The 24,962-nt window shown below is 38.7% G+C and overlaps 1 protein-coding gene across 2 annotated transcripts in view; it reads right to left on the minus strand.

Annotated features, from left to right (window-relative positions):
• Window positions 1-24,485, minus strand: part of LOC126380098 (tyrosine-protein phosphatase corkscrew-like) — a 76,593-nt gene extending 52,108 nt beyond the window's left edge. The window contains exons 1-2 of one of the 2 annotated variants that reach the window (XM_050029323.1): window positions 24,217-24,485; window positions 2,513-2,675 (exon numbers count right to left, since the gene is read on the minus strand). In XM_050029323.1, the coding sequence (XP_049885280.1) occupies window positions 2,513-2,675; window positions 24,217-24,371 (318 nt within the window). In that variant the 5' untranslated portion in view covers window positions 24,372-24,485. The remainder of the gene's footprint in view (window positions 1-2,512; window positions 2,676-24,216) is intronic. The other variant, XM_050029322.1, reaches the window with a different exon arrangement.
• Between the last annotated feature and the right edge of the window lie 477 nt (window positions 24,486-24,962).

The raw sequence follows: 24,962 nt of genomic DNA on the forward strand, positions 1-24,962 counted from the left end.
GGAAAAAAACATTTGTATGAAAAAATCGAAACCGCGTAAGATAGATATTTTCAATTCAATTCAATTAAATTATTTATTGCATTCCATGTAGTACAATAGGGTGTTACATAGGCATAGGAACTAAAACATGGACCCTATAGGGCACAGCAACGTTGAAGGGAAGAGAGGAAGTGTGTATTAAAATTAAAACTCAATGAACAATCAATTAAAAAAAAAACAATTCAATCAATTGATTCAATCTAGCACGCATGCATACCTTAGTAAATATAAAGTTTATTTTTGGCTGTATTTTGAAAAATGGGAGTTATTGGGAAAAAAAAATGTACTTATGAAAAAATCTAAACTGCATAAGTATGCACTCCCACACACACAAAGATCTCTCTCTTATATAACACGCCACGCGGACGAAGTCGCGGGCAAAAGCTAGTCATTTATAATCAGGGGGGTTAAAATGGCCACATCGAAACAATTCATCTAAGAAAGCAATATTGCAATTTGACATTTGCGCAATAAACGCAAGTGCAATGCAAACAAATGTCAAATAGCAATATTGCTTTCTTAGATGAATTGCTTCGATGTGGCCATTTTAACCCCCCAGAAACATTATGCCAGTAAATGAATTGAAAAATAAATAGCACACATTTCATAATGATAAAATTGTTTACCTACCTATCTATTAGACACCACTTAGTACTCAATCGGTTAAACTGGTTTGTAAGGGGTTTTCACAAGTTACATCGGGGAGTTCCATAGTAACTTGTACCTATGAGTCAAGTATGAGATGTGAGGTAACTATACTTATGTTATATCGTCACTGACGTGTGATTTGAACCTTTTGTTATTGTCAATAAAACACATATTTTGGCAAAAAAATTCAGATAAGTAAGTACGGCAGTTTGTCAGTCACGATATGTTTCACTATCGGGTACAGACCTCCCCTCAATCTGTTGGAGCGGGTACCCACATTCTATACGTCTTAAAACCTCCGTGGTCCAGTGGTTGAGCCTTGGGCTCACGATCCCGAGGTCCTGGGTTCGATTCCCAGTGGGGACATATCACAAAAATCATTTTGGGATCCCTAGTTTGGTTAGAACATTACAGGCTGATCACCTGATTATCCGAAAGTAAGCTGATCCGTGCTTCGCAAGCCACGTAAACCCGTTGGTCCTGGTTACTACTTACTGATGTAAGTAGTCGATACATGAGCCATGTCAGGGGCCTTTGGCGGATCAATAGTAACCCTGACACCAGGGTTGATGAGGTACTCCGCCTCACAACCCACACGATAGAAGAGATAGGTCTTAAAAAGACCCGTTCCCTTCAACTAGTGTTATGGTACTTGTAATAACCCCATTGTCTTCAATCAATTTACTCTTGCGATTATGTCAATTGATCCTGTCAGTCACATTGACAATTATATCAATTACCTACACTACAAAGAAACAATGTTACTATGCATATTTCAAACCTTCTGAGCGTAAACAAGAAATTATTAATAATTCTCTAGAAAAATAGGCTAGCTTGGGGTTTTTTTACTGATAATATATAATAATGATAATAATAACTACATAAATATATAGTTTTCTTAGAAAAATGCAGATCACAAGTGCAAAAACATACATACATAAACTCACGCCTATTTCCCACCGGGGTAAGCAGAGACTATACAATTCCATTTGCTTCCATCCTGACACACTTCTCTTGCTTCCTCCACATTCATCAATCGCTTCATACACGCACGCCGGTTTAGAGTACATCGTATTAAACCTTTTCTAAGGACATCTCTAATTTGTAAAAACCGCGTGGAAATTTAGGTGTATGTAGGTACCTAGCTGCATAACATACAATCAATTGTAAGTACATGATATTTGTAAGTCAGTAAATAAACTACCAGTCAGCTATCATCAGGGGTTCTCTTTTGTCATAAAAACTTTAAATATTTTCAATTTATATTACACTCATCGAAAATTGTTTCGTAAACAACGGTGCAGACTTACTTTTATGCGAATTAAAAATTAGACGAAATAAAAAAATAGGTAAATAAAAAATGTATGAATTGAATAATTATATGAATTGACCGTTAATTTTGAAATTAAAATTACAGAATAGAATAAGAGTGCTTCTTGAGATTAACCCTACACATTATTATTAGACGTCCTAACTCCTCGGCAGCTAGGTATTTTTTAATCCCATATACCAGGGTACAAAACATGGAACTTACGTGATATCAATTGAAAAGTCGAATTTAGTTTGAACCCGAGCCAGGATTCGAACCCGAAACACAGTATAAGTGACGCTTTCTCCAAATAACTCACGGATTTATTAGACTTGCGTCTATCTTTATAAGTAGTTAATTGTATTGAAACAGATAATGTATGGCGATGGTACACACCAGCGCCCTCTGTCGAAGTTATCGAAGTACCACAAGATCCTTGTCGAATTATTATTCTAAATTCGAATTTTCGCTTGGATTCGGCTTTAAATTTAATAATAAAACAAATTTACATCTAACCTGTCTGCGGATCATGACGTGAGAGACGCGTCCGCGCACGCGCACTGAAAGCACGAGCTCGCCGGGCCGCGCCTGCGACTCCCGCACCAGGAACGAACCGTTCTTGCCCTTAGCCATCATCAGGTGCTCCGCCTCCTTCGTCGACATCATGCCATGGAACCACCTGCAATCACACTTTATATTAACAAAGTAATCACTATATACAATATACTTTACTTTAATATACTTTTAAATAACTACGTACTAAGTATTTTATATTTATTTCTATCTACTTGATGTATTATTATCAAAGTCTACTCAGTAGTTTTTGTCTGAAAGAGTTACAAACATCCTGACAAAGTTAGGCGTTTATGATACTTACTACTAGCGAACGCCCGCGACGTCGTCTGTTTAAATATTGTTAAAAATTATAGCTTACCTACGTGTTACTCCAGTGTAAGTATAAGCTATATTAGTCTGAAGTTTTATGAAAATCAGTTCAGTACTTTTGGCAGGGATATACGTTCCTGACGACCCAATTACTCTAGCTATAGAGGCCAATCAGCTCGCGACAACAAACACTTCAGATCTCCGATGCCAACCCCGCTGGCGTGGCCGACGATTTCCCTCATTCAGCGCTTATGTCTATCGACCCACTAGGTTAACTACGGTCGATTACTTCATTCAAATATTATCCTCTCAGACGCCCTGAGTCGAGGTTCGCGCCCAACTGCATGGGCACCCTCAGGCCTGTCTTAAATTTCCCTCGGCGCTCCCCATTTATCCGGCCAAGTAGTTAATACTATTTGCGGAAATCTACAATAAGTCACGTCAAGAAATAAATGAATAAATAAATTAAAAAACTTTCTCGTTATTTAAGATTTGTTGGTCGCACTATCGCTATCTGTATTTTATTCATCATCATCAGCCGTACGACGCCCACTATTGGGCATAGGCCTCCCCCAGGTATTTTATTCATACCAAACTGCAATAAGCATATAACCATAATTGGGTCGTGTACCAGGTTCAAAATAAATTATGAAGTTCTGATTACTAAAAAAACAAAAATCTTTTTGATTTTTATATTCAACAATTATTTATGAATTTTAATCAAGAAAAACGTAATTTTATCTATGACGCCACAGTGTGCTTTTTCATACAAATTCCATAGTCATTTCATGTTTTGACGTTTAGTAAAAAGTATCTGAATTGACTAGTTGGAAACTAGCCTATTTCTACAATACTTAAAATGATATACCTACTTAAACTGAGATTGCATAAACAGTTTCATTCACAACAAAGATGCATTCTAAAAACTCTTCCGCTACCAAACAACAAACATTAAACTTCATATCAATGACATTTTAACAAAAACAATTCTAAGGTTATAAAGTAAATTGGTGATAAATACAAAACTAACGGAGCGTTCTATGACAATAATACAGCTAAAAGGTTGAATAGATCGAGACAACACTCTTGATACTGTCGTGCTTGAATAGTTAGTCCTTGGTAATGAAACTCCAATGTCGGATCCTACGTCAAAGCAGACTAATGTACAGGGCGCGATGAAAAATTCCACTCAGGATCTTGAGCTGAATCGTCCCCCTCAGTATTCGTTACGACATCACTTACACCCCGTACCTACTACAGTTAGGCGTTGAGTGTTAGTGACACCGTCGCGAAAACTGAGTGGGATTCAAACCGTGATTCTGTGTTAATACTGCTGATCACCTGATTATCCCAAAGAAAGATGATCCGTGCTTCGGAAGGCACGTTAAGCCGTTGGTCCCAGTAACTACTTACTGATGTTAGTTAGTAGTCGTTACATGAGCCATGCCAGGGGCCTTTGGCGGCTCAATAGTAACCCTGACACCTCACCACACGATAGGAGAAGAAGAGTTAATACTAAGTGGAATTTTCCGTCGCAAAACTCTTAATAAGTAAATTAGTTTCATTAACTCAGAATCTTAAGCAGAATCATCCCCCTCAGTATTCAGTAAGATGTCACTAACACCCTGTATAGATACTTACCTAGAGGTATAATATTACACAACTAACTAAGTATAATACCAATGATCGATGACCAATTTAAAAACATCAACCACCCACATTAGGTAGATACATGAAGTCACGTGCAAATATCAAGTAGGATTGATTATGTTTTAACGTATTGAATGCCTTATCTTGGCCTCGTGTATCGAGAATAATAACTCAAATTCAAAAATATAAAAATGTTACACTTCGAATTTTTTTTTTTTAATGTCATAACGTTGAACGTCTCATCCGTAATCCTTGTCCATAACTAGTAAATGCTTGATTTCGAGTATTTTTTTTTTTACTTTGCAAAGTGTCATACTTGCCAATAAATTAGTTTACTTAAAATCACCATCATCAGCCCATTAACGTCCCCACTGCTGGGGCACGGGCCTTCCCTATGGATGGATAGGGAGATCGGGCCTTAAACCATCACGCGGGCCCAGTGCGGATTGATGGCTATCAACGGCTTAACGTGCCTTCCAAAGCACGGAGGAGCTCAAGATGAAAACTTTTTTTTGTGGTTACCCATCCTATGACCGGCCTTTGCGAAAGTTGCTTAACTTCAACAATCGCAGACCGAGCGCATTAACCGCTGCGTCACCGAGCTCCTCGAGCACTTAAAATAGGTGCCTATTTGTATTAAATATGATGTGTTGGTGTAGTATAACGGCGTTGCTGGTCTAACAGAAAGCCCAGTAGTACTTAGGTAAGTACCCACGCCTCACTGGGCGTTCTACCTCATCTTGTGGTGGATGTACCTCTGACTACCCGGATTGCGATATAGTCGTGAGAACCCGTATTTGCCTCCCAGGATTTGTGCCCGTTTCTCCACCTATTACACGGCTTATCCCGGACAAGCGTACTCTCCACAGGTCCACAACTTTTTTAACCACGCCTGCCTTAAGCTTTAAGTTTATGTCGTAATGATTGTCGGCTATATAGTAGACAAATTGGTGTGTATAAGTTTTGCTCATCAGCAGCTACTCGATTTTGATGTTTTGAATGTTATTGTATAAATTTGAATGCCATGAAGTTTATATATGGGTCGTTCTTCTTTTTTATCGACAATAAAAAGACATTTTCTCGATTTATCGGATTTAACATCTTTAAAATTATAACGGCAATAAATATTTTAAAACATCATATAAAGATGTGTCTGTAGAGGACTATTTAGTGGTTCTCTTTATCTTGGTAACATACTTTTCTTTGCAGGCGCATTCCAAAAAATATTGTGACAGAGTGGCCCTTTTCATCGGAGACAGCATTTCAATTTACCACTCTGTCACATAATTTTGTGAAAAACGATCAAGCTACGTTAATAACTAATTGAGGAACCGATTAGTATTTTGCTTGTATTTTGAGTATAATAAGATAACTATATTTGTGGACAATCAAAACATGAAATAAAATTCTAAAACATAACTTATCAGAAGCAGAACGAAGGACAGATCATTGTCGATAAAAAAGAAGAACAACCCACATAGGTCTTATAATATATATAAGCCTTTCAACCTGCTAAACTGTTTAATATTACATGTTATATACGTATGGCATATGTATACAGCCTCCGTGGTCTAGTGGTTAGAGCGTTAGGCTCACGATCTGGAGGTCCGGGTTCGATTCCCGATGGGGACATTGTCGAAATCACTTTGTGAGACTGTCCTTTATTTGGTAAGGACTTTTCAGGCTTGAATCACCTGATTGTCCGAAAAAGTAATATGATTCCGTGCTTCGGAGGGCACGTTGAGCCGTTGGTCCCGGATATTAGCCGTAAAAACACCTCCACCAACCCGCAGTGGAGCAGCGTGGTGGAGTATGCTCCATACCCCCTCCGGTTGATTGAGGGGAGGCCTGTGCCCAGCAGTGGGACGTAGTATAGGCTGTTTGTATGCCATTCCTAGGCGTATATAACATGTGTATTATGTATTATAATAAAAAAAAACACGCCTGCCTGCCTACTGCTGCGACTCGTGCCTCCTGGATATGTCAGATATGAACGATAATTAATAATAATAATAACGTTTATAATAATAAAATTAATAACATTTATAAAAATAAGGTTTTACATTATGCATTGAAACCCTATCTCCCAAACTAGGCGAACCTGTGTCTTGGGAGGCACTGCCTTCCCAATCTATTTACTTATAAACTAATTAAACAGTGGCAATACTACGGTATTAAGGTATTAAAAAAATAAAATTGAAATTGGAAAGCAATTCGGACTTTTACCACCTTTTTTGACGTGACTTATTGTAGATTTGCCGCAAATGGCATTAACTACTTGGCCGGACAAATAGGCAGGCAGATAAATCATCAAGCGGAATCATCCGTCCCTTTCCTTTTCGGAGGATATGAAAATGACGGATATAACTTAAAATAAAAATAAGAGGTGTCTGCAAGAATCGGGGCCATTATCCACTTTGACGGCTGTAACAGTAAGTTCAACAACTTACGTGTGACTGCTACCTCGAGAAACAATGAATTGAATTCGTTTTTCGTGTGTTTTAAGCGAGAATTTAATGTACAGGCGTGGGAAGTTCATTTTGTTTCTTAGTACTTATAGCTGTGGGACGTACGGTCACGAGCATTAGTATGTATACACTGTGGTACCATGTCACATTAACTTTTTTGACAAATTGTACTGTAAGTGTCACCAAATGTCAAATATGTTAGTGCGACAGAGTCCTAAAGTGGGTACATTATATTGCTCATGACTGTACATTTACAAATTGTTCACATTTTACAACTTGGCATTAAGATTGTTAATAAAAGAGATGCAACAACAGGACACAGCAAGTTCAAATTCAAAAATATCTTTATTCAGTAGGTAACATAGTTACACTTTGAATCGTCAATTTTTACATAACGAACGTCTCATCCGTCTAAAACTACTGCAGCTTCTCACAACCTATATAGCCGGGGAAAAGAAGCTACGAGAAAAACCTCGGCACAGGGCCCTAGACGTTCTTTTTTTTATTATATAATTGAGTAATTTTGCTGCCTAATATCAGTTCTGAGACAGTTAATCCCATGCATTCATATCTCATTTCAAGTCGGGGAAAAACCAAACCAATTAACACGAAAGGATAACAAATATATATTTTACGCGTGTAGACAGTGTAGACATACTCGTAAACATAAAATCCCTATATTCTTACGTCCCACTACTGGGCACAGGCTTCCCACCAATCAACCGGACGAGTTATGGAGCATACTCCACCGCACTGCTCCACTACGGTTTGGTGGAGGTGTTTTACCGAAGCACGGAATCATCTTACTTTTTAGGATAATTAGGTGATTCAAGCAATGTCCGCAATAAACAAAGGACAGTCTCACAAAATGATTTCGCCAATGTCCCTATCGGGAATCGATCCCGGACCTCCAGATCGTGAGCCCAACTCTGTAACCACTAGACCACGGAGGTAGGTTTTACAATATTTATTGCCACGAGTGATGAACACCAGTAAAATATTTTTTGAATACTTTAATCAATGACAATAACAATTGCTGATAATATTATATACCTATTGTGTTATTCTAAGTTTCATGTATAATAATATTTCCAACTTCAGAATCAGTATTCAGAAGAATAAAATCAGTAGTAGCTGGACAATTGGGCGAATTATCGGCTTTCTGGGTCCGACTAAATTGGCTTAGTAGATAGGCTAAATCGGTTTAGGCTTAACGGCCTATGTGGTCCAGTGGTTTGAACATGCGTCAAATCCCGGCGGGGACATTACAGGCTGATCACCTTATTGTCCGAAAGTAAAGGTTCGGAAGGCAAGTTAAGCCGCTGGTCCCGGTTACTGATGTACTTACATGAGCCATCTCAGGGGTCTTCAGCGGCTCAATAATAACCCTGACACTAGGGTTGCTGAGGTTGGTAATCCACCTCACAACCCACACGATAGAAGAAGAAGGAGAAGGCTTAGTAGTTTTAAAGTTATGGTAAAAATAAGACTATATTTCTTTTCCTTCCTTATCTCGAACGGAAAACTAATATTACACACGAATGCCATACTACATATTCTGGGTAATTAGCTTTTTAACCAACGACGGTTACATTACAATGTTGCGTAACTTAAAGCTACTTACACACACAACCGGTTCAAGTGGAATGCACTTGAGTACCTTGTCAAAATAAAGGTTACTGCGACCACTTGTATCACAATGTATGACGTCGATTTAAGTAAGAATATTGTTTTAAATTCTAGACCGTGTAAAACCAAAATGTAATCTATACATTGTTTTAAGAAAAAAAAATCAATGGGGAAGACGGGTTCAAATTATCGAGCATGTGGAATCCAGTGGTAGGTGTTGTAAAAAGCTTAAAACGGCCTAATGTGGTGACAAAACGTGACACAGTGAGTGCGGTTTGTCGTAGTGAGTTTGGTGCGAGTTCAGACGGTTCCGAACATTCATTTTGCCCGTATAAAATTATGGATCTGCCTCAATGATCTACGGATTTAAGGATCTACTCCAATCTCATCAGTCATCCCGTGATCATGGCACTTGCAACAGTGTCGAAATATCGGGAGTCTCATATCCCCGATTTCAACGCGGTAAGAACCCGTTATTGTGTGTTTTATTTATATAGTGGTCTAGTAACAGAAATAATCCTAAATAGTCCTCTTCGGAGAACTCGTGACTTTGTAGTGTCACCAGTTTGAATCCCGGCTCGGTATCTATACCGCTGTATTCGCCTTTATGAGTTTGCATTTATACTGATAAAAAGGTTCAATACTTCAGTGAATAGAATAAACTTGAAGTAAATTTGATGCACCCAGGTGAATAAGGTGAATAAAGTTTTTAGGCCTGCAGGGTGCATAAAATTTACTGCCACCATAAGCACGCGACTCTTTCTCGCCGCGACAGAGATCGTCTGTCTCTTTCTGTGCAGTACTGTGAGAGAGTGACGGGTGACGTATGTCAAGGCGAGAAAGAGTCGCGCGCTTAACTTGCTAAGCCCGCTGGTGATTAAAGATTACTAAAAGTTTGTTTAATGCACCTAGTTGAATTAGCTCAGGTGAATTAAGTTTACGAAGGGGAATTCATATTTGGATCATAAACACTTGAAATCCCGTGGTTTCCAGCAATTATGCCCGGTTAATGGCAACATCCTCCGTGGTGTAAAGGTTAGAGCGTTAGGCTCACGATCTGAAGGTCAGGGTTCGATTCCTGATGGGGATACCTATAGTCAAAACTACCTTGTGTGACAGTTTCTTTGTTTATTGAAATGTGACGTTACTGGGCAAAATGTCACGTGACCAAGCGATTTCGCGCGAAATCAGAAATTATTGAAGAAAAGATATGTTTTTTCTATTACATAAAGCTTTTAGAGAAAATAAAAATTACCTTTGTGTAAAACTCTTTACCTGCCGGCGCGCAGAAAATAATACTTAGATAAAATCAACGTCATAATAAAACAATTATTATTAAAATATGTAAAAATAAAGATCTCCTTACATTCTAGAGTAGATACAGGCAATTTATTAAAACCAAGTAGGTATGTATAGGAGCAGTCATCATCATCACCAGCCCATTAACGTCCCCACTGCTGGGGCACGGGCCTTCCCTATGGATGGATAGGGAGATCGGGCCTTAAACCACCACGCGGGCCCAATGCGGATTGGTGGTTATTAACGACTGCTAATGCAGCCGGGACCAACGGCTTAACGTGCCTTCCGAAGCACGGAGGAGCTACAGAAAACATTTTTTTTTTTGTGGTCACCCATCCTATGACCGGCCTTTGCGAAAGTTGCTTAACTTCAACAATCGCAGACCGAGCGCGTTTACCGCTGCGCCACCGAGCTCCTCATATAGGTATAGGAGCAGTAATACCCCAGAACTCTTGACTTTCCCTATAAGGTCGCAGGTTTGAAACCAGCACGGGTCCAAACCAATGTTTGGATCATTAGACGATCATCATGTACTCAGCGGTGAAGGAAAACAGTTAAGTAATCCATATTCGCGATAAATGCGTTTCGGAGGCTGGTTTTTCCTTCGTCCTGGAAGGTCAGATAGGCAGTCGCTTCTGTAAAAGATCGGACCTGTCAAATTAATGTCTTAATGTAAACCCACCGTGCTGAGATAACGCTAAGGAGATCATGATGACGAGATAGTCTTAAGGGGCCTCTGCGTGTTGGCTTCAGCCCCACCCACGCCTTCCTAAATTCCGGTACTCCATAGGCACGATATAGAAATAATAATAATAATATAAATAAAAAGAAACATAAAATATACACTATTTATTTCCATATTAATAATTATACACTATTATTATAATATCATACAGATAATTAATTAAAAACTGTAGGTATTCTACGTAGCCAGCGCGTAACATTGTTTTGATCTCCATAAAAATGTATTAAATACATTTTTGTATTACCAAGTCACATTATATGAGCTAATTACCCGCATGTCTGTGACGTCAGCATACATTGACAACTTCTACAAAGACATACATACATTTTATATATGGTACTATAGTACATACATACTTACATATACAAGCACTTTTTTTTCCTCTCCAGTGGGTTGTGGGTTGTGAGGTCAATAGTCGACCTCATCACCCTGTGTTACTATACCCGTCAAAGGCCTTTGACATGGCTCATGAAACAACTACAATATAGTTACTTAAATAGCTGCCGGGACGGATACCTTCGTCGCCAAAACACGGATCATCTTATCGAACAATCGGGTGATAAGAATGAGGCTTTTTTTCGAGGGGAAATGCGTACCGCAGACCCTCCCGCCGCGAGGGCAGCGAGAGGGTTAGGTCGAGCTCGCACTAACTAAAACCAGGGGCCGTATCATCTCCGTTTTCCCAAGCTGCAGGGACGCTTTCGCATTATTCCGCGGCTTGGCGGCAATCAGCCAGGAGATAACCTTGCCTAACCTATTATTTTTTTATGATTATGTCCCCACCGGGACTCAACTGTCGCCACGTGGTTCTTCATAATCCATGTGAGAAGTGCAACAATGTAACTTTGTACTCGTAATACTTTAATTACATGAAATACATAAACAGCCTAACGTCCCACCGCTGAGCACTGGGGGGTTAAAAAGCCCACGTCGAACAATTCATCTAAAAAAGCAACACGGCAATTTGACATTTGCGCATATAAAAGTAAGTGCCCAACGCACACAAATGTCAAATAGCAATATTGCTTTTTTAGATGAATTGATGTGGCCTTTTTAAGCCCCCTGGGGCCTGTTTAATAAAACTTACAATTGTAAATTACAACGTCAATTTGATGTTCATTACGTAGCTAATATGAAACTGCAAAATATTCGTGATCACACACTCCGCAATGTACATCAAATTGTCATTGTAATTTACAATTGTAAGTTTTATTAAACAGGCCCCAGGTCTCCCCTCAATCAACCGGAGGGGGCATCCAGCACCAGCTTCATAGATAGCCATAGTTCCATAGAGCATAGGTGCTACTACATCACCCTGCTCCACTGAGGGTCGGTGGTGTTTTTACGGCTAATAGCCGGGACCAACGGCTTAACATGCCCTCCGAACCACGGAATGAATACTATGTTTGTGGGCATCTAGGTGTTGGTGATGCTCTTCTCGATGGAATCGATTGAATAATACAGCTGGACAATGTTATTGACACACGATACACGCTAGAATGCACATTGTAGAAGAAGAAGAAGAAAGGCCAGTATTGCTATACTTAAATATAAAATACTAGCTTTTGCCCGCGACTTTGTCCGCGTGGCGTGTATCTTATCACGCGGTTTACATTTTTCATACAATTGTTTTTTCTCGCTAACTCCCGTTCCCGTGGGAATTTTGCAATATCCTGTTGCAACTAAGCTTTAAGTTTACTAAGGTACCTGCATGCCAAATTCCAAGCGTCTAACTTAATCGGTTTAGATTTTTCATACAAAAGGATTTTCCCGCTAATTCCCGTTCCCGTGGGAATTTCGGGAATTCCTTTCTTAGTGCACCTTTACGGTACCTAAGCTACGTCCCCAGTGTGCCTACGTTTAGCCGTTTAGGCTGTGCGTTGATATGTCAGTCAGTCAGTTTCTCCTTTTATATATTTAGATACTTAATTTTGTTGGGGATGCCAACAATGTTAGATTATGTTACGACCCGTTAGATGTATGCAACGCTCCCACACTGATGACAATACTGTAGCATGTTTATATAACATCCCATAGCATTATTTTATAAACATTAATTCGGATAATGCCCCTGCGCCTGCAACTATTCTCCTGTAATGTAATGTTAGAAATCCGAGCATTGCATCAGTCAAGGACAATCGAGAACAGCGCGCAATTCACTACTTGCCCGGACAAATGGGGAGCGCTGAGAGCTCTCACCTGGTACAAAATTTACGACAACATGTATGAGGATGCTCAGCGCGAACCTCAGCTCAGGGCGATTGAGAGGATTATATTTGATAATCGCCCCTGGTGAGCCGATATCGTTAACCGCTGAATGAAGGATGTCTTATAGGTATGATTGAGCTTTATAAATTCCGACGAGAAATAGAGGGTGTTAGTGCCCTAACACCTGCACTATTAAAGACCTCTGCGAAGCCACTGACAATGCCGTAAGCGTGGCCAATTATTGGTCAGCAAAAATTAGTTTCGATCGCCATCGACTCGCAAAGAAGAAGGAGAGTGCCATCGTAACGAAAACTTTGAGGGATCATTCAGGCCATGATTCTGAGTTGAAATCAAGTGGAATTTTCCGTCGCAAATGTATGGAAATAAAAATAATCAATCAGACATAAAAATCCATTTGATATCAACTCAGGATCATGGTCTGAATCATCCCCCTCAGTATTAGTTCATCATCATCATTATCAGCCCATAAACGTCCCCACTGCTGGGGCACGGGCCTTCCCTATGGATGGATAGGGGGATCGGGCCTTAAACCATCACGCGGGCCCAGTGTGGATTGATGGTTATTAACGACTGCTAATGCAGCATTAGTTACGATGTCACTAACATCCTATCGACCTTTACAGGGTGTAAGTGACATCGTAACGAGTACTGAGGGGGATGATTCAGCTCATTATTCTGAGTTGATATCAAGTGGGATTTACCATCGCAAAAGTAAAGAATTGAAAATAATTTAAAAAGACATAAAAAATACATACATTTTGCGACGGAAAATTCCACTTGATATTAACTCAGAATCATGGTCTGAATCATCCCCCTCAGTATTAGTTACGATGTCAACACCCTGTATGTATGTGCGCACTCTCCGATGCGGAACTTGATAGTCAACGCCTCCTGTCTTCCCTGCAAGGGACACAATAGGCAATAAACTGTACCTACCTCCATAACCAATCTTACCACAATACTTTGTCTGACACTGCTTATTGTCAATCAGACAGGACCTATGGTACAAAACAAAGACCTGGTACAAAATTCAAATGCAACATGCACCAAATAGGTGCGATTTAATTAGAAAACAATGAGTAAGTACTTAATACAAAGACTTGTTTACACGTCTATTTATTTTTAGTACGCAACTAAATATTAAGTTTTTATACAGTCTCCATGCTCTAGTGGTTAGAGCGTTGGGCTAACGATCTGGAAATCTGGGTTCGATTCCCGATGGGGACATTGCCGAAAATCACTTTGTGAGACTGTTTGGTATTTGAAACTGAAAATTCCGATAGCTGATTTCGATCGACTATCATCATTAAGAACTTAAAATAAAGTTAAAAACTTGTTTTCTTCTTCTTCTTCTTATCGTGTGGGTTGTGAGGTGAATTACCAACCTCATCAACCCTGGTGTCAGGGTTACTATTGAGCCGCCAAAGGCCCCTGACATGACTCATGTAACGACTACTTACTTACATCAGTAAGTAACCGGGACCAACGGCTTAACGTGCCTTCCGAAGCACGGATCATCTTACTTTCGGACAGTCAGGTGATCAGCCTGTAATGTCCTAACCAAACTAGGGATCACAAAGTGATTTTTGTGATATGTCCCCACCGGGATTCGAACCCGGGGCCTCCGGATCGTGAGTCCAACGCTCAACCACTGGACCACAGAGGCCGACTTGTTTTTTACACTTTTTTTTTATGCCTTTTATGCGTTTAACTTGTTTTTTATGCCATGTAAACCAACCCTAGCTAAGAACAAGAGGTGACATATTGAATAATGCATGATTATTGGATCGCGTTTGCGTCTGTTTATAGCAGATAATGAAGCAATTTGATCATGAATTCAATATCTCGTTTGGCTATACAGCGGCTGTGTTCTAGAATGCTCCTTTGAATAAAAATCGTGTAATGCGCATCGAATAAGTAGTACTTAATTTCCTGCAGAAATAAAGCAGGATTTTGTATGACACCGAAAACAAAATACCACCACCCCGGGCTGCTTGTTCCATCATCATCATCGTCATCATCAGCCCATTAATGTCCCCACTGCTGGGGTACGGGCCTTAAACCATCACGCGGGCCAGTGCGGATTGATGGTTATTAACGACTGCTAATGCAGCAGGGACCAACGGCTTTACGTGCTTTTCGAAGCACGGAGGAGCTCGAGATGAAAACTTTTTTTTTGTGGCCACCCATCCTATGACCGGAACTGCTTATGTAGCAGGGACCAACGGCTTAACGTGCTTTTCGAAGCACGGAGGAGCTCGAGATGAAAACTTTTTTTTTGTGGTCACCCATCCTATGACCGGATTTTGCGAAAGTTGCTTAACTTCAACAATCGCAGACCGAGCGCGTTTACCGCTGCGCCACCGAGCTCCTCAACCGAGCTGCTTGTTACAATATTTCTTAATCCAAGTGCGTAAATTACCTTGTTCAAAGACAAATCGCAGGTAAAAAATATCGTAAAAACGTTCCAATATGATCGTATAGCCATTGAGAATCTTTCATATGACCAATTTTATTTTGTTTTTGAGTCTTTTTTAATAAGTAACTTAACGAATTCTGTTTTTAAATCGCTTAAACGAAGTGCTTGATTTTGTCTATAGATATGTCTTGTTGCAAGAATAGGGTAGTGTCCAACTAGTCAAATCAGTTACTTTTTACTAAATGACAAAACACGAAATTACTGTGGAATTTGTATGAACAGCAACCTGTGTCATCATAGAAAGACGTGACAAAATATAGTAAGTACATTTTTCTTTATTAATTCATAAAAAAGTCAAATAGAAAAAGAAAACGTTTTTGACACCTTGAGATCTGTCTTTATTTAATAAGTAATCAGAATTTCATAATTTATATTTGATCTAGAAAGCTAATTATAATCAAGCATGTAAGAATACTTGTAAGTAATTGTTTATTGCTTATGATAATACCTGGCAAGGGACTTGTTTGTGTTAAACCTATTGAAAAATGATTGAAAATAGAGAATAGTCTATCGTAATTATATAATGAACAGAACCTTGTTGACATTCAAAATAGATTTATTTACAAACTCTTTTAAGCAATATCAGTTAGCGTTTCGTAATAAACGGTTTAGTGTTTGTAAATGATCGAGGGATAAAGGACAGATATCTATATTGCTACCTACTCTACGTACGCTGACTAGATGGTCAAACGAAACGGCATAACAATTTGCCAATAAAACTCAAGTTCGTCGAAAGTTCTAGTAGCTTCATATCCCGACGACCCGCTTACTATAGTCATAGAGGCAACCAATCAGCTCGCGACACCAAACACTTCATCGACCCCGATACCGACCCCGCCGGCGAGGTTGACGATTTCCTTCAATCAGCGCTTATCGCTATCGACCCACTAGGGTCGATTAATTCTTTCAAATATTTTTCCTCTCAGACGAGGCCCCTGAGCCGAGATTCGCGCCCAACTGGGCACCCTCAGGCCTGTGTCTTAAACGTTGTACCGGGTGACAGCCTTCAGCGCTGCCCATTTGTCCGGCCAAGTAGTTAATGACATTTGTGGCAAATCTACAATAAGCCACGTCGAAAAAAAGAAAGAAAAGAAGTAGTTTCAAGATACTGTAGTAAACGGACAGACAGGCAACAAAGTATTCAACTGCAGCCATCTGGCCGTTCAATACCTACTTGTCCAATACAAACTCCACCCTCCAGTTGGCATCAGGCACAGCAGATGTACGTATAACATGTTTTGCACACGAAATAATGCTTCAATTATAGCGAATTTAATACACTTCGGCCAGGCGCGCACTACGAGTTTTTCGCCGCGCGGCAGAAAAAAAAGCAGCGGCATAATGTCGCACTTATGTAAAAATTGACGATTCAAAGTGTAACTATGTTACCTACTGAATAAAGATATTTTTGAATTTGAATTTGAATTTGACTGTAATGTACCAAACAGTTTTAAATTGTATTGCGCACACTTGACGGCAGAGCCACCGCAGCGGCGCAGTATTACAGTGCGACATTATGCCGCTGCTCTTTTCTGCCGCGCGGCGAAAAACTCGCAGTGCGCGCCTGGCCTTATACCGCACATACACACACAAAAACCCTCACCCCTGATTCCTAATAGGGTGCGTGCTGTAACACAGCTGCACACTGCAATTTATTTTCTCTACATACATAGCTTCAAGTTTGTATCCTTAAGGGTTAGGGAGTTGCCCTTGGTCCCGGTTACTACTTACTGAGTAAGTGAGTATTCGTTACATGAGCCATGTCAGGGGTTTTTGGCGGCTCAATAATAACCCTGACACCAGCGTTGCTGAGGTTGGTAATCCACCTCACAACCCACACTATAGAAGAAAAGAAGGGAGAGGAGCATAGCATGTACACCCATTCTTCATCAGCTATGTTTAAGAGCCATGTATCGGGGCGAATCCCCTATAAAGCCCTTAAAAAGTCGTCCTGGAGAAAGCTAATAATTCAACAGATAGTTTTCGAGAGTTAATCAAATCAACATAACATGAACTGCCTATATACGTCCCACTGCTGGACACGGGCCTCCCCTCAACCAACCGGAGAGGGTATGGAGCATACTCCAGCAGACTGCTCTACTACAGGTTGGTGAAGGTTTCATTTAAGAGTCACGCTATTGTCGGTGTAATATTCTCCATGCTACTTTTTTTAGGAAAAAATAGGGCTGTGTTTTCTCTCTTGCCTTCCGCCTCAACTTAATACTTTATTTATTAATAATCATAGCTGGGCATTAACTCGTTAATCCGTTAATCGTTAATTAACGAAGTTAACATTTTGATTAACTTTTAAATTAACTTTTAAAAATGTTAACGGACACGTTAACTTCCGTTAATATGCAGAAGTCCGTTAATCGTTAATCCAATGCCTACTATTTACCACACGGCACCACGGCGCGGCGCGAAATACAGGTTCAGACAAGTATGAAACGAAACGTATGACAGCAGTTGAGTGGACGCAGTAAAAAAGTGTATGAAAAGAAAGTAGAAGATACCTTACGACAAGAAGCAGTGGAAAATTCGAAAGACAGAGATAGTTTAAGTGGCGGTGGGAGCAATGCGAGTAACAACGATGATGACGACGAAGACTTTTTCAGTTCTGTCACTCAGTCTAAGGAAAACCCAAAGAGCTCCAACTCTTTACAGAGTAAAGCGTAATGTCCATGGACATGGAATCAAAAGACTCGTTCAACGAACAGATATTCATAAATGTATTCATTAAATACAATACTGCTCAAGCACTAATACTGTTCAAGCGCTGCAGTTGAACGTCTGTTTTCCACGGGTAAAGACATTTTAACACCAAAAAGAGTCTCAGATGAGAACTTCGACATGTCATGAAGGGGAATATGCACCTTATGCCCGACAAAGTACTTTGTTTTATTTCTAACCTGTTAACTTCCAGAACCTAAACCAACAAGTTTTATAAGTTCACTAACGCAACGCAATAAATATGCAATTTTACACATATCTATTAACGGATTAACGATTAACGTTAACTTGCGTTAATTCTTCCGAAATGTAACGTTTTAACGTTTAACGAAGCTAACTTTTTTTGTAGCGGATTAACGATTAACGAAGTTAACTATTTGATTAACGGTGCCCAGCTATATGTTAATAATTATTGCCAGGTTGCCGCCGGCATCTGCCAATAAATACCTCATCAAGGACGGAAGATTGCTTTACTGAATCCGGGTACTTACATTCCGACACTGATTGCGAATTACTAATTATTTTCCTTAAACGTAATGTCACAAGGACTTATATAGATGTATTTATTTCCTTCGCAATGATCATCCCCTAAGGGGTTGATCTTTAATTTCACAATTTGTTTTTTTTTTATGATTCTATTCGACACTTAATTACTTCGACAAGAATTGACAACATACTCCCACAGCGCACCGCTTTGTACCTATAAAGTGGTGTTGATTCCAGTACCACAGCATCTAATTTTATTTTTAGTTATACCTGTCATTTTCATATCCGCCGAAAAGGAAAGAGACGAACAATCGACAGGCATAAAATTTATGGAACACAAGTCAGTTTTAGGAAGAAATTAAAAAAGCCCTCCCAAAATTTTATATTGGCCAACAACCCGACAGAATTAAGTTGACAGAACACGTCAAACAGGTTGACTACCGGCGGGATGCCTATTTTAATCGCACGGGTGGGATGCCTATTTCATTCATTCACTCATTTATTTTAAAATTTACGGTTGTCAATAATCTGGCCGTATTCCTTGTCGGCGAAAAAGAAAACGACGGGTATAACTTAAAATAAAATTAAGTAATTGTAGAAATCGAGCCCAGAATATAGTAGCTACTTATACAATAATATAATTTAAGTAGGTTAAAAATAAAAATAAGTATCAGTCAGTGTACTTAGGTAGGTAGGTTAAAATCTTTTTATTGCTATTATTTCGATGTAAAATGAATCTCAATTAAGTATTTAGTAAGTAGGTAGGTACTTGAAATCCCAATAAAATAAATGTAGCGCGTGCAATTAAAAAAAAGAAAAATAAAATAGTAAAACGCTTCTTTATTATGTTGATAGTAGATACCTACCTACTTACCAGCAATATACCTAATTTAATCGCAAGCGTGCTCTTTTACATGCGCACTTAAAAGTAAAACGTTAAATAAAAAAATAACTAATAATATAATAGCTACCAGGTAATAGCAGTACTAATTATGTACGTTATTTAAAAATTCAAATTTAAATAATTTATTTTTCAAAATTATGAATAGGTACGAATCTAATGTGCTGTAATTTAGAATACCGATTGTGTTTTAATCGTAAATAAAAAAATAACTAATAATATAATAGCTACCAGGTAATAGCAGTACTAATTATGTACGTTATTTAAAAATTCAAATTTAAATAATTTATTTTTCAAAATTATGAATAGGTACGAATCTAATGTGCTGTAATTTAGAATACCGATTGTGTTTTAATCGTAACTACACTTTTTGCGCGCTAATATGAGCCATCCATTTTAGGACCTCAAATTAAGAGTCGCTGCGAGTTGTCGTCTAATTAATTGTAGCTCTGTTCGCAACGTACATGCACATTGCATATCGTCACTGGAAAGGCAATATTACGTAAGCGCCAAAAGGCCATTTCGAGAAAAAGCCGTTTAAAGTTTCATTTTTTCGTTTTTTTATCATAACTTTTTACCCAATTATCCAATTTAGATGATGTCAAGGTAAGGTTACATTGTTTTTTAATTTTCTATGTCCAGCAATACATATCATAACAGTTGGATTGCTATTTTAGGATATAATGGCGCTTACGTAAAAATGACTTCAGTTTACAGTCAAGCAAATTTACTTAACCGCCATCTGGTTAAAATATTAACTGGAAACAAAATTACTTACAGCTCTTACGACAATGCATACGAGAACGACAATATTTCTTTAAATATAACAATACTGTAATGTTAGCGGAGTAAAAGTTACTGTAACGACTTTTACACATCTGCTCTCATTATGTAAAAATTGCCTAAAAAGTGATCGATTGATTATGTCAGTTCACCAAAAATTCTTTAAAGTAAGTTTTTGTAATATCTTACATGGGTAAAAAGACGTAAGAGACAAATAATTATTCTTAATACCTCCTTAAACTACTTATTACTTCAATTGATTTATAAAAATGGCTATTAAAATACTGAAGTGCCAGAAATAAAGTTACACAAAATATAAATAATAACGTATAAACCGTTATATTATGTATGTAAAAGTTTCTTTTTAATCGGTTTTATTTAGCTCAACCCGTACAGTATTTATTTGGGTCAAAAATAGAAATAGAAAAAGTACCCTAGTCAAGTCTCTGGAAGGGCTATGTATTAGATTGTAATAAATTATCTATAGTTAAACAGTTTTATTTTATGTGCAGTGAAAACTAGAAAATAAATAAATAGTTACTTACCTATCAACCTACGTAGGTGGTCCCGGTCATTACTATCTCTGATGATAGTGGTTGTCATAACATGAACCATGTCAGCGGCCGAAAGGCGGTTCATAAAAGAACACTAACACCAGGGTTTGCTTGGTAGGTAAACTAAGCAGCCCACACCATAACAAGCAGGTATTTTGAACTTCTAGTTCAGGAATATTTTAGTACTAGGCAAAATAGCTTTTAAGCATATTAGACTGAAATAAAAACGTGGGGCCCCTCTTAAATCCTACCTATGGCAGAGCATATCTTTATACTTTGGTAGATCATGAGATCAGCGTTCGTTGGTGAAGCTCCCACGGCTGGTTATTGATTGTCAAAATCTCCAGTTACGATTATAGTAAGTCAATGCAATCCAAACTTAGTATAGTAGAAAGTAGTACAGGAATGGGCCCCACGTTTTTATTCTATTAGCTAGCTGTTCTGCCTAGTACTATAATATTTCTTAACTAGAAATTCAAAATACCTACTTGCGCTATTAGAATATCGGTTATGAAAGTATTAAATCAATACATATTTTAGAAAAGCTTCTACTTTTTACGCAAACGACGTTACTAAATAGTATAAGGCACGCCTTTTAAGTTTTGTCGTTTGAAGAAAAAATCAATCAATCAATCAATCCTTTTAGTAAGTACATTTTATTGTTTTTCAAAGTATTCACCACGAATTTTAATATACTTTTCCATTCGCTCGAACCAGTTATTATAACATTTATTCCACTCCAAAGTAGAGGTGTTCAAAATGGCTGACTTAAAAGCGTTGGCCGCTTCTTCACCGCACAGGAACCTTCGACCGCGAAGAGTCTTCTTAATTTTAGGAAATGTAAAGAAATCATTGGGGCTTAGGTCAGGACTGTATGGAGGATGGTCAAGAATTTCTACGTTTTCCTGTTTCAAACACTCAATCGTTTGACGAGCGGTGTGTGAGCTTGCGTTATCATGGTGCAGGATGATGCATCGCTTTGGGTTAGATTTTTGAAGTTCGGCGATGACTTGTGGTAAACAAATTGTGGTATACCAATCCGCATTAACCGTCCTACGATCTTCAAGTGCAATTGTCACAACATGACCGATTTTCGCCACGAACAATTTTAGTCGGCTTTGACTCGTCTTGGAAGGCCCAAACTGTAGATTGTTGTTTGGAATCAGGATCGTAGGCATAAATCCAAGATTCGTCACCACTGATAATGTCGTACACGTGATTTGACTCTCCTCGGTTGCACCTCTGAAGAGTTTTCTTACACCATCTGATGCGGGCCGCCTTATGATCGTCAGAAAGCAAATGCGGGATCCAACGGAAAACTAGTTTTCTCACACCAAGTGCCTCATACAATATCTTTTGAATGGTTGTCTCTGAAATGCCTAATACGCCTCCATCTCTCGGTATGTCACATGACGATTTTCGAGGATAAGTTGTCTCACAGCAACGATACTATCTTCAGTGAAGGCGGATTTTGGACATCCTTCACGAGATTTGTGACTGATTGTGGTATTATGTCCATGCTCGAATTCTAAATACCAGCGTTCGATGATCCGCAGATATGGCACTTCATCGCAGAATACAGATGTTAACTCTTCGAATCACTGAAGTCGCGTTAGGCCTCTTTGAAAGTTACTTATAGAAAATTATTGCACGGACATTTTCCTTTGTAAGATTCATTTTCGGACGTGACCTGACAGATTCTAACCAACGCTGTGATTAAACAATTGCATTAATCCTAATGCTTTCAATTGTTTCGATATTCTAAATTCCAAAAAAATTTAATTTTGAGTTCTAAATTCAAAATTGGCGCCAAATATGCAAACGACAGAACTTAAAATGCATAACAAAGTCGCTTTTTCTGTCCCTATATCCCTATGTACGCTTAAATCTTTAAAATTACGCAACGGATGTTGATGCGGTTTTCTGTAATAGATAGAGTGATTCAAGAGAAAGGTTTATATTATGTATAATAACATCCAATAAATAGTGGAAAAATACTATTATTTTTGAGGTTTTTAATGTGATGTCGTAAATAATTTCATTTTTTCCTCAGCATTGCACCCGAGCGAAGCCGGGCGGGTCGCTAATCAATTCTAAAATAGTTTTACTTTTAGAACTATTGTTAAAAAATTACTTCATGGGAAACTTACTGCTAGCCCACAAACTTGCTTAATAACAGCATAAAAATGCGAAGGAAAATTTACGTATACGCCTTACTTATTCTAAATACTGTAAGTCAAAATTACTTATACGCTATTCACTGCATAAACATGCTAAGACATTTTTTCTTATACGCCTTACTTATTTTAAAAGCTGTAGATAAAAATGACTTATACATAGTTTAATTTTTATTTTCAGTAGTCCAAAATTACTAATAAAATGACACTTTTCAAACTATAGAATGCCAAATTTACTTAAAGTTAATATGTAGTTATTATATAGGAACACAATATTACTTATACACCAGCCACGAAAAATACACCAAAATCTTGTCGTTTAAGAAACTGGAACTGAAAAAAATCAACTATTTTTAAATTTACGTAAGCGCCAAAAAAGTGCTCGTATCGCAATGCTACCCAGACAGATCGACGCAGCATGAAACGCTGATTCCGAATATATAAAAAACCCAAAATACCTATTTTGGCGCTTACGTAATTTTGCCTTTCCAGTGACGATATATATTTTAACCAGACTAGCGACATAGCGACAGCAAAATATCGACACCCTGTCGCAGCTGTCTTCAAAAAATATCCAATACTGTCCATCTATCACGTTGCTCTAACAGAAAGCTCTGTGAGCTGTGGGTACTTAGTTCATCTCCTGCCTACCCTAATAGGGATATAGTCGTGAGCTTACGCTATGTTACTTTCATCGTAGGACGCCAGCAAATCAGCTTTCAATTCGTTAAGGACATTTCTAAATGGATCCTATCTGAGAAGAAATAGTGCTTCACTTTACCTAGGAAGTAAACACTTTAGGGAAAACATTCTTACGCGGTTGCTAAATTAATTATGACAAAAAAAAATACATGACACCAAAGAAAAAAAGTTCGCCAACCAACACGCTGTGCACTAAGCGGCGGCCATATAGCATCTGGGGGTTCAACAAGGCCACATTAAAGCAATTCATCTGAAAAGCTATAAGTATTGCAATTTAACATTTATAAAAGTAAGTGCGCAATGTCGACAAATATCAAATAGCATTATTGCTTTTTGAGACGAATGAAAAATGCTTTAATTAATGTGGGTTTGAACCCCCTTGATCCAAAAAACAGTCATCTTCCTCTTCCTATTTTGTCGCTAAGGATTTGTACTTATCTAGAGAAGGTTGTTATAGTCTGGCACATCATCTTAGTAATGTGACGTTGAAGCGATGGACTTACTTCTTCAGCATGAAGGCTTTGCTGAGCTCTTTGAGGACTGTGGAGACGATGGCCCCAGCAGCAGGCACCGCCAGTACCGAAGCGTCCATGCACGCCGACAGCGCCGCCGGCGCAAGCACGCCCAGGCGACTCAACCGCGAACTGTCCTTCGACATCACTATAATTTTACTGTTTATTTATTTTAATATCTAAACGCGTATTTGTTTACTCCGAACACTCGCGCGACCGTAACCGCAGAGCGATCCGCTTCGCACGCAGTGTGAGACTCACGCGCCCACTAGGCCGCGCCGCGAGACTCGCTGCGCCCGCGCACCGCACCGCCGGGCTCATCGCACGGCAATCTCAAGGCAACCACTCTCGTATGGTTTTCAATATCCTTGAATTAGGTATTTACAAGGAAATGGTTTTGTTTTTATTCGCTGACTAATTTCACCTAAATATTGAGATTATGATATCGTTCCACATGAGAATACCTACGTGTCTGTATTCTAGAACCTACGAGTATCCTCCTCAATGACAAACTCAATCTCAAAATACCAAAAATAGTTGCAAGTCTTTTATTAATCACTGATGACTGGTGATTAATCACTGGTGATTCTAAATAAGTAAACCAGGTATAATCAATCCTATGAGAAGCTGCCATTGCTAGCCCTTTCATGACGTAAGTGTTACCACTGTGTTACCATTAAAAAGGTATCTCCAACATTCCAAGGACGTAATTTTTATTATTGAAAATTAAGTGAATT

Source organism: Pectinophora gossypiella, chromosome Z, assembly GCF_024362695.1.
Source record: "Pectinophora gossypiella chromosome Z, ilPecGoss1.1, whole genome shotgun sequence".
Taxonomy (NCBI): Eukaryota; Metazoa; Arthropoda; class Insecta; order Lepidoptera; family Gelechiidae; genus Pectinophora; species Pectinophora gossypiella.